The sequence below is a fragment of the Lactuca sativa genome, chromosome 9, assembly GCF_002870075.4.
Source record: "Lactuca sativa cultivar Salinas chromosome 9, Lsat_Salinas_v11, whole genome shotgun sequence".
Taxonomy (NCBI): domain Eukaryota; kingdom Viridiplantae; phylum Streptophyta; class Magnoliopsida; order Asterales; family Asteraceae; genus Lactuca; species Lactuca sativa.
Genome location: NC_056631.2, coordinates 223,053,792 through 223,064,893, shown reverse-complemented (window position 1 = coordinate 223,064,893; position 11,102 = coordinate 223,053,792). Strand labels below are relative to the sequence as shown.

Below are 11,102 nucleotides of genomic sequence, written 5' to 3'. Positions count from 1 at the left end.
CATTATTTTTTACTACTAATGGTTGATTAGTGTATTTAATATGTTTGTTGGCGTTTTCTTAATTTCTTGCATCATTAAGATTTCAAAGTCCTTAGTTTCATCTTTTTTCCCTTTAAATATTCTAAAATATACTCAATATTTATTTTTCACGATCTTCCAACTGTATGATGATATTTTTAAGTTTGTTGGCATTGTCTTGTATCACTAAAAAAAGAAGTAGGGAATTAGATACTTCTTGTACACGAAATCAGTAACTATTTCACAATATGATCTTACTTTGTTACACAACATTTCACAAAATATCTATGGTTCCCTAGACAACTCTATAAGTAGAAAATCAAAATGATAACAAGATTAAACTCAAATTAAATTCATTTACAAGTTTTTGGCTGTGTAAATTATCACATTCAATAAAGGTATACATGAGTGATGTTTAAGAATAAATTACACTCATTTGTTGGTTTTCGATTGTCTAGATCGATTACCATATGATTTACCATGTAACATGTGCAAAAAACCATTTTGATGTTTTACGAACTAATATATATTTTTTGAACGAAATAAGAATTTTCTTGTATCAACACCCATGGAATGACTTTAAAAAGCTTATTTGATGGTGGAGCTTAATCCTTCATTAAGAAACATATAACAAAATATGACGACTACAACAATTCATGAAAAGATACTACTTTCCATATCAAAGAAAGGATATCGGTCAAACACTTTTCAAAAAGAAAATGTTTCAAACTTTTGTTATACAAGGATGGAACCTTTATGTTGTTTCTTAAATTTATAAAGAACAATTCAAATGATTCAACTTAATAATTTTTGGTGAGCATATATATAAAGTTTATTAGAAAAAGTAAACTTGTAAATTTGCAATTTTTTTTTTCTTAAGATCATTTCGAGATAAAATTATAACTAACATTGTATTTTATAATATTTAATACTCTATTTAAAATGGATTAAAAATGCAATAATAAGGGCATTTTGGTATTTGACTAAAAGGGTTTTCAGTTTTATGTGTGTTGGAAATGAGTACGGAGAATAAGAAATAGGATTGATTTAATTCTTAACGGCAGAGGGGCATGTCTAATGTCTTCCCTTCTCCACTCCATTACCAACTCCTCTCACATTCATTATTTCATTTTTTTCAAAACACACACTCTCTCTCTATCTCGTGCTTCAAGGTCTTCTTCCCTAATCCAAGACCTTTACATCTTTCAAAAATTGAACCCATCAAAACCCTAAATTACAGTTCTACGCTTTACCAATGACTTCGTTTTTCTTAAAAGCAGCAAAACAATAGATGTGATCTGAGAATGGGATTCGGAGCAGACGATTGAATTATATCTTCACTTATTGATTTGGTAAGTCCGAGTAGTAATAGTGTGGTTGAATTTCTTCTCATTTTTGTTTTAGTGACATTACGAGAAGGATAATGATGTTGATGTCAAACTGTAAATCTGTAGCTGATTCAACTTGTCGTTTCCCTCCAGTCCATCACATCTTTGATTTGTCATTGTCAACCCTAATTTTCTCAAAATGAAAAATCGAGGCGGTGTTTGTTAGCAGTTACAGTCGCTACATTATTTTGGTGGTAATTGTCGTACTAATTTTGAAATCTGAACAAACGGAAAATAGCTATTTTGAAATTTAGATCCTGAAGTTAGGTTTACTGTGTGTTCTGGAGGAGTATCAAATAGGTTCATAATGTATGGATTTGGAATTTTTGCTTTTGCATACTAGGTATTGTTTATTTTAGCAGCTCAATGAGCAAGTTGGACTTATCTAAGCTACGATTTTGCAAAATGAGACATACTTAATTATTTCCTGATGCTAGCAAATCTCCAAACCTCATGTTCTAGTTAGCATTTAGCTTAGAGGTGAGAATATTTTACTTCTAAGACCGAAGAGGGTTTTGACTTTTGATATGGGGTGTTAGATCGAAGATGTATAGCAAATTTCCCGATGCTAGCAGATGTCCTCCGTTTTTTTTTTCTATGATTTTACACTTTATAATACTGTCTGATCGACTTATTGATTGCTGCTCTTACATCTCAGGTCCGGCTTTCTGGATTTCTGTTTGTTGTTTGAGAAATTATATTCCAATCATATATGAGAAGATGGAAGTTGAGAAACGAAGTTCAAAGGGAGGGTTTCTTCAGTTGTTTGATTGGAATGCCAAATCTCGGAAGAAACTCTTCTCAAATAAACCAGATTTACCAGGTAACTCACATTACAAAATGCTAATTTTATTGCATTCCTGTAACTCAGTGCTTTATCCATGCTTCATACTAATATCTAATGGTTCAATGCCACACAGAAAGTTCAAAACAAGGAAAAGAAAACTTAGACAATTTGGCTACATCAAGGCTTCAACAGGTACAATCAAAGTTAGTTTTTCATGGTTTCAGTTCTTCTGATTATTAAACTTTGACATGTGTATGATATGAATGTATGTAGATGAAGCTACATGAGAGCATGCATGGTCCAAGTCTAATAGGAAATGATTGGGATTCATCCATGAATAATGATGAAGGATGTGGAACAAAAGCCCCTGGGGTGGTGGCTAGACTTATGGGATTAGATTCTTTACCAACTTTAGACGCTTCTGACCCTGGTTTTACACCATTTATTGACTCCCAGTCTTTTAGACATTCATATAACCCAAGATTGACCACCGAATTTGAAACTGAGCACAATTTTGTAAACTATGGCATGAGAAATAAACTGGATGGTTTTTCAAGAAACCCAGTTGAAGATAGATTACAAAAATTACAAAATCGCCCAATTGAAAGATTTAAAACTGAAGCATTACCTCCAAAGTCAGCTAAATCTGTACCTATTTCACACCACAGAATGTTATCTCCCATCAAAAGTCCCGGATTCATCCTTTCAAAAAATGCTGCTTATATTATGGAAACAGCTTCTAAGATGATTGAACAAAGTCCCCAGTCAACTCTCGGTCAAAGATCCCCATCCTTCAGGTCTTCTTCTATCCCCTTAAGAATCCGTGATCTAAAAGAGAAAATGGAAGCTGCACAAAGAACACCCAAATCACACACCCCTGTGAGTGTGAATTCCTCCAAATCACAAAGAAAATGTCGGACTGAAATTGTGGTTTTAAAGCAAAGTGTTCCAGGAAGTTTGAAGAACAAGAATAAATCTGTTATTCCACCTCCTACCCCTTTGAAAACAGATAAATTAGAGGGAACCACTTCAAGAAATAGTAGGATTCCCATGAAGCAAAAAGAAGATTTGGAAAAGAAACAAAGGAATACACCAAAAAAGGTGCATATTCATAATAATAGATCAACAACAACAGGTAAAAGTAAAACCAATGAAGTGCTTACACAAAACAATCAAAAGCAAAACTGTGCATCTAATAAAGATCGATCAAGTCTAAAACCTAAGGTTCCTTACCAAAATAAACCAAAGAAGGGTGTTGAAGCTTCTAGAAAGGAATCTTTACCCAAAACAAAGGGTATTTCTGGGAAGAAAAGGCCAACTGATGGGGATACTACTAACAGTGTAATGATCAAGGAAAAAGAAAGATCTGTAAAATGTAATATATCTATTGATGGATCTTCAAATTGGGAGTCTGTTGACATGAAAAATGGGATGGATGTTGTGTCGTTTACTTTTACTTCACCTATCAAGAAACCTGAATCTGAGTCATGTGGTCAATCAGGAATGAAGAAAAGAGGGCTGAGTCTTAAGTTTGATGATCAAATTGATTTGGGCACTTCAAAGCTTCCTACTTTTGGGACACCCATGATTGATAGTGATGCTTTGAGTGTTTTATTGGAACAGAAACTGAAGGAATTAAGTTGTTTAGTTGAAACGTCTCAATCTGACATTGTCAATGAAGGGTCTTCTCCAAATTCTGATAGAAATGATAACAATATGCAGAAGGACAAGGGTATCATCCAAGATGACTGTGATAAACCGGAGTGGCAGGTACATTTATTAAAAAGACTCAAATACCCTTTTAACCTCATAAAATTAGAAATGCTGCATGTTAGGTCTATTAAAAATTCCAATTTGTGTATATCAGAGCCAGATAGACATGAAATGTAATAATTGCATAATTTAACAAGTAATACTTGTCTAATTAATAAAAAAATTTAAATTTACCCATAATATTAAAACTTTTATATAAATAATGGAATTTATATCGAGATCTGGTTTTATTTTCAGGGTGTTGAAGTGAGAGAATGCAACAGTGATGAGAGTGGGACAACAACATTAACTAGCAATTGCATAACTTCCAACAGCACAACCACCTTAACTAGCAATGGTAAGATTCCGACGGAATTGGAATTCAAGATTCCATTCTGTAGTGTGTTTGTTTGCCAAATGGACGGAATTCAATTCCGTAGGACTTCATATATTTACCATCACCCACACTCCACAATCCTTCAAAAGGCTCTGCTTGGTTTGTGGATTCCGATGGAATTGGAATTCATGATTCCATTCCATGGTGTATTTGGTTGACAAATGGACGTAATTCAATTCTGTAGGACTTCATATTTTTACCGTCACCCACACTCCACAATCCTTAAAAAGGCTCTGTTTGGTTCATGGATTCCGGCGGAATTGGAATTCATGATTCCGTTCCATGGTATATTTGGTTGCCATATGGACGGAAATCAATTCCGTTAGAATCCTCAAAATTCCATGTACAATGGATTTCACCATTCTTACGCGAGGGGGTAGAAGAAATTCAATTTCACTCTTCCCTTTTTAAAAAAAAGACCAAAATACCCTCATTATAAATATATAATACAATGACCAAATTTAAAAAATTATAAAAATGATTCTTTTCAGGAAACAAGGAGTATCCTTACACAAGAAACATGGAACATTTAGCCGAGGAAATAGAATTGCAAGATTCCGCCACATCGCTTCCCAATTCCAACACCATATTCCAGTTCACCTCAATGACAAAATGGTCCTCACAATGGGAATTGGAATACATCAAAAAAGTACTTACCCATGCCGAATTGCTCCTCGACCAAAAGGGCATAAACGTCAATTTATACGATCATTTAGAGACCCACAACAACAAAAACATGGACCCGTATTTGAAAGTACAACGAAAGGCTATTTTCGACTGTGTGAGTTTATGTGTGGATGGTAGACGCGAACGCGCTTTCAATGGAAGCTATGAGGAATGGGCAAAATGGTCATTGCAGGTAAAAAAGAAGGAATTGTTGGCGGATGAAATATGGAAAGAGATATGTGGGTGGACAAACATGGAGGAGATGGAGGTGGATGAGGTGGTGGAGAAGGACATGAGTAGTGGAGAAGGGAAATGGTTGGATTTTGAGATTGAAGCCTTGGAAGAAGGCATGCTGCTTGAAAATCATCTTTTAACTGCATTGATCGATGAAATAATAGTCGATTTTTTGCACTCTTGAGTTCATGTTTAACTAATGCATTCTACTTTGTTGTAAAAAACTAAAAAAAAAAAAAAATTATTTTACTTGGTATGTCATTTATCAACCTTTTTAGAATCATATTATGCAAGTGAAATGGACAAATAGATTGACGTTTAGAGTTCCTTGTAATTTCAAACACATTTGGTTAACGACTGTAGTCTTTTAGTGTGAGTTTTAGTTACATATTACTAAAACCCAGCTCTTATGACATCCATATAGCACATTGTTGTATTTTTTTCATCTTACATGATATTCTTGAAATTGTATTTTTGTATTCGAGCCTCAACGACTTTAAGAAAGTTTCAATATCAATGTGGATTTTTGTAGTTTTGAGTTTTGACAACAAAGTAGAATGATGCTCTTAGGATAGTTTTGGAGAAATAGGCGAATTTTCTAGTCTCCACAATGTCATATCAGTTCCATACCACAGGTTGATGTGTGTGATTTATATGTTTTCGGGACAATATTTTTCCTAAAACAACTTTCTAAATTGAATTTTATATCAACTTTCTAAATAGCTTTTGTGTATTGGATATGGATTTATATGTTTCTTAAAAACGTGACAGATTGGACAAATAATTTTTTTTCTTCTGTTAATATGTTATATATATACTCAAATATCGTATATAATTGGAGATGAAAAAACCAATAATGATGAATGAAACAAGATATAGGTGGGAGCCAGTTATATCCTGGTGAGGCATGTAAGTGGTCCATTTGCAACCACCACCAAACAGGATCCCTACTAGCCTACTACACTATTGTCTACTCTTCATTTTTCATTTCTTCCAACATTCAATGCCTACTGTCACCACGTTCTAATACATTTCTGGGATGTTTCATCCGTTCAATTTATTTCATTTTTAAATTTTGCATGGTTGACTATTTGGATGTAAAATATAATACTTTAAATCGATCATTTTCTAGATAAATTGATAAAAAAAAAATTGTTGCATGTAACTTATTTGAATAATATAGATGTGTAAGTTGACATGTCATATGTTTGGTGGAGGACCTTGGAATATGTGAAAACGAGTATATGAGTGTGAAGTTGAACAATACGACATTAATGTATAATCCCAACGAAAGTTACTAATTAATGGTTTGCACCAACTTGGCAACAATGGGTGCCAAGTGGGTCCTTAGGAGTATTATGCAAATGTTGACGGGCCTATAAATGAAGGAATTAGATCATTTAATGTTTTGATTGTGAAGTTAATTGTGATGTGTGACATTCATAATTAGGGAATTAAGATCTATTTTTTTTTACCATAGTCAAAGTTCATGCAAGAGGGAGAGGAGGGGGAGAAGGAGAGAGATATCTATTTTATGGTTTTCTCTTAAAGAAGAAGGTGTTCGATGTGATTTAAGGATGGTTGGTATATAAGAATATGTAACACCTAAAATCTTTATGAATCATTTTCTCTGTTCATCTTCATGTATGGGTATGCTGTAGGAATCTTATGTAACTATTGGACGAAGGTTTGATACCGGAAGTGTTGTTTCTACAAGGTCGTATCAAAACACGCCCGAAGAGGATCTTGAAGGTTGTACCAAAGTGTACAGGAATAGGTGCTTATGTCTAATTCTTGTAAAAGCTAGAAAGGAAATTGTATAGACCATACCAAGCCCCCGTACGATCTATAAGAAGGAAGGTGTAGACCATACCACCTCCCATGCACCAAGGGATTTTGGTGGTCTACTGCACAGTTGTTGGATTAGGTGTCTAAGTTTATAACTATAATTGATATATATATTTGAACTGAGAGTAACACAGTCTTTTTGGGTTGCTCTCAAACCTAACAATTGGACATGATGATTTTTAGAGAGAGAGAGATTAATTTATTATGTGATTAATAAATTGAAATAAATAGTTTATTAATGTATTATAAAAATAATATATTAATTATAAAAGCTATTATTTAATTAATAATTGATCAAAAATTAATTAAAACTAATTTTGGGATTAATAGAATTAATTAAAAGTGCAGGGTCTAAAGTCTAATTGTTCAATAGTTGAACAAAAGACTCTAGAACCTTCCAGCCCTAGGGATGGATGATATTGAGGGGATATTCTAAGGTTTCTAGAGCATCTCATGTGCCTAAATAAGGAATGAGATAAATACCAGATTTGAAATATTAATTTAATGTTCAAATCAAGATTATCTAGGGTTTCATGTGCCACTATATAAAGACCCTTAGGCCTCTTATTTCAGGCCACTCCTTCTCCTTAAGAGATAGCCAAAAATCCTACTCTCCCTTCTCCTCTCTCTTAAGCCTCCTCCTTGCCAGCTTGGGTGTGAACCATTAGAGACACGACAATTGTGGTGTTTGCTTCCAAGAGATCTACAAAGAAGGAATTCTTGTTATTTACTATAATAAGAATAAGTTATGTAATCCTAAACCCTTTCTTATGATTTGCAAAAATAGCATAGGGTTTCTTGTTTGATGTTCATAATTATAGGTTCAATAGTGAAACCATAGATCCTTTAGGTTGCCTGTGAAGTTAAGGGTTTTAAGTTTATTTGTTTTACCTAAATTCTATCAACAATCATGTGTGACAATTGCTACATACTATACCACTTGAAGCATGTCCATACAACTTATATGAGACTTTATACATAACGTACTAAGTGGATTAACAATTTGATATGGCCAACTAAATAGATAGAAGATGGAGATTTTAGTATTTGGCTTCATTTTTTCATTCTAAGAGTGTTTGTAAGTGTTCAAGGCGCGATTTTGAAGCATAGAAGGTTTTTATATCAGCTGGAAGAGGATTCTAATCCTTATTGTTTGAATTGACATATCGAATTCAGGGTAACCGACCTAATCATCTCTTTTGATAATGTTTGTAAATTAAACATTGTGCCTTCTCATTAGATTGATAACATAGTTATATAAAAGCTACAATGTACCTAAGGAAACATTGCCTAACAAATAATTTCCTAATCTAATACAAATACTTATAGAATAATAATGTCTAATATACCCCCTCATTGAGAAACATGATTGACCAGGTCATCTCGGAAGTCTTTAAAAAGAAATTATGGGTAGTCCCTTGGTAAATATATCAAAAATTTGTTATCTTGAGGGAACATGGAAGACTCGAACCTGACCTTTAGCAACCAAATCATGAAAAAAATATCGAGTTCAATATGATTTGTATGTTGGTATTGAATTGGATTTCTATAAAAATAAACTACATTTACATTATCACATAAATACGAGTAGATTTGTTAATTGGTAGGTAAAGCTTTAGAAGTAAATTTTGGATCCAGTAAGTATCTTAAACGATATTAAAAATGCCACCATTTTTAGCCTCCACACTAGGTTGATGCTTAGATGACCAAGAAATAACATCGTCACCAAGAAAGACACACCTAATCAACATCTATATAAACAATCAACTGTTTGGATGAAGTGGTGTATAGTATGTGGCCAAAATCAAGAGTACCTTGTATGTATCAGAGAATTTGTTTGAGGGTAGTCACATGAGGGGATCTAGGGATATGCATGGTAAGACATATTTGTTGGACGACATAAGAGATGTCAATATGCGTAAATGTAAGATATTGAAGAGCACCTGCAAGGCTATTATATATATAGTAGGATTATACTATGGAGGGCCGCCAGTGGAACTAACTTTGCCTTTGTTGCCGATTGGATTATTAATCGGTTTGTAAGATGACATGTACACACATTCCAAAGCTTCCATATTATATTTCTTTTGATATAAAAACAATCCATTTTGATGCCGAGAAACTGTAGTACCTAGAAAATAGTTGAGAGGCCTAAGGTCCTTCATTGCAAACTCAATTTTCAAGTTTAGCCATGGTGCTATTGTGAAGATGATCTGAAGATGTATTAATAATAATAATAATAATGTATACATATAGAAAAATGTTAGCAGTATTTGTGCCATGTCGAAAAATAAACAATAAGTGATCTAATTTGATGTGTAAAACCAAGTATGGAAATGTAATCCATAAAATGTTGGTATCATGCCCGAGGCACTTGTTTAAACCATATAATGACTTTTTGAGTAAGCATATAGCAGGATGAAGAAAACCCATAGGTTGGTGCATATACACGTTTCATGAAGCTTGCCATGCAAAAAGTGTTTTTGACATCTAATTGGTGAATATTCCAAGATAAAGAAGCATCAATGCTAATAGTGGAGCGAATGGTGGTCGGTTTAACAACCAGATTTTGTTGGGCCATAGTATATACAAATATTTTGAGAATAAACAAGAAACTTTTAATGGAAGCGATATAAATATCACTATATGTGACACCCGTTTCAGGTATGATCTCATCCATCCTAATGTAATTCTTCATTCTGGGTGGCCACGACATGGTGGAGCCTCACCACGATGTGGAAACATTTTCAAAGATCGTGGGATTTAAAAGACCCGCCATGGTGTGGCCATATGTGCCACGACGTGGAAGCTAATTTTAATGAAACCCTAATTTCTGAGTTTTACGTCCTATTTAAAGGAATGAGGAGGCTAGGGTTTATTCATCCTAAGCCTCCATCACTATCAAACCCTCAAAAATCCTAACCCTTATCTTCTTGAATCCTTTGGAGCTCATTTGCAAGTTTTTGGGTGATTTTGAAGGAAGTAGAGGAGGATTTTGTGCAAGAGACTAGCAGGCAACACACCCTAACCTCTAAAAGTAACTTGTTGGACCATTTTGTAAGGATCTTGATCCAGTCTTTTATCTTTTCCTTAGAGATTTTGAGTTATTTTTCTTAATAAACTTTTTCATTAGATTTTAGGTGGAGCAAAGAGATAAAGTTTGCAACTTTATGACTCTTGGGAGTCCCAAGGGAATATATCTTATAGATATGAGATTATGTTGTGATTTGGGTATATTGCATGTGATTTGGATCCCTTTTTCCTCTTTTGACCTAGATCTGAGGAAGGACATGCATGGGGCATTCATGTCCATAAAGTTTACATTTTTAGAGATCAATAGGACCTCTAAAAGCTTTTTGGAAAGTTTAGACTTGTATCTCACACGATTAAGGACTTAATGGATGAGTTGAACATCTTTAATGGCCTTTCGAACCTAGGTTTTGAGATCTTGTCTTAAGGGGGTGTATTAATGAATAAAGTTGGAAACTTTATCCATCATTAGGAAGGATTCGATCTGGGCTTTTGAGACGTTGAAAACGAGTTAAGAGTAGCTTAAATCAAATAAGCCATTCAGATCGGTCCCCACAATATGGAACTAGGCTACCACGATGTGGCGACCAGAGACCAGTTAACTGTTTTGTGGCATGGCCAAGGAAGGTCACGACATGGAGGAGTTCTGATGACATGGACTCTGTCTTTGACCTTTGACTTTTGACATGAGATGAATTTTGGCCAACTCTTAGTTTTTGGGAAGTGGACTGAGAGTTTGCCTTGTATGATTGCCTTGGTGGGGTATAACACTTGTATTTTGGTAGAGAGAGAGAGAGAGATAGAGAGAAAGAGAGAGTGGTTGTAGCCGAGTATCGACTGAGAGGTGAGTTTCTTCACTGTACTCGTGGGTCGGAGGAACCAATGTCAGCCCATTGGATTATGTATGTTGGATGATAGTTGTCTTTGTGACACCTGATGATGTGCCTGTATGTGCTTGTTGTCTTTATGACTCTTGTTGATA

The 11,102-nt window shown here is 34.3% G+C and overlaps 1 protein-coding gene across 1 annotated transcript; it reads left to right on the top strand.

The window, feature by feature from the left end:
- Positions 1 to 1,077: 1,077 nt before the first annotated feature.
- Positions 1,078 to 5,657, top strand: LOC111878889 (uncharacterized). Its single transcript, XM_023875369.3, has 6 exons — positions 1,078 to 1,370; positions 2,065 to 2,229; positions 2,327 to 2,385; positions 2,467 to 3,963; positions 4,204 to 4,303; positions 4,834 to 5,657. Exons 2-6 carry the CDS (start codon positions 2,127 to 2,129, stop codon positions 5,424 to 5,426), a joined length of 2,352 nt encoding a protein of 783 aa, XP_023731137.1. The 5' UTR covers positions 1,078 to 1,370; positions 2,065 to 2,126; the 3' UTR covers positions 5,427 to 5,657.
- Positions 5,658 to 11,102: the final 5,445 nt, after the last annotated feature.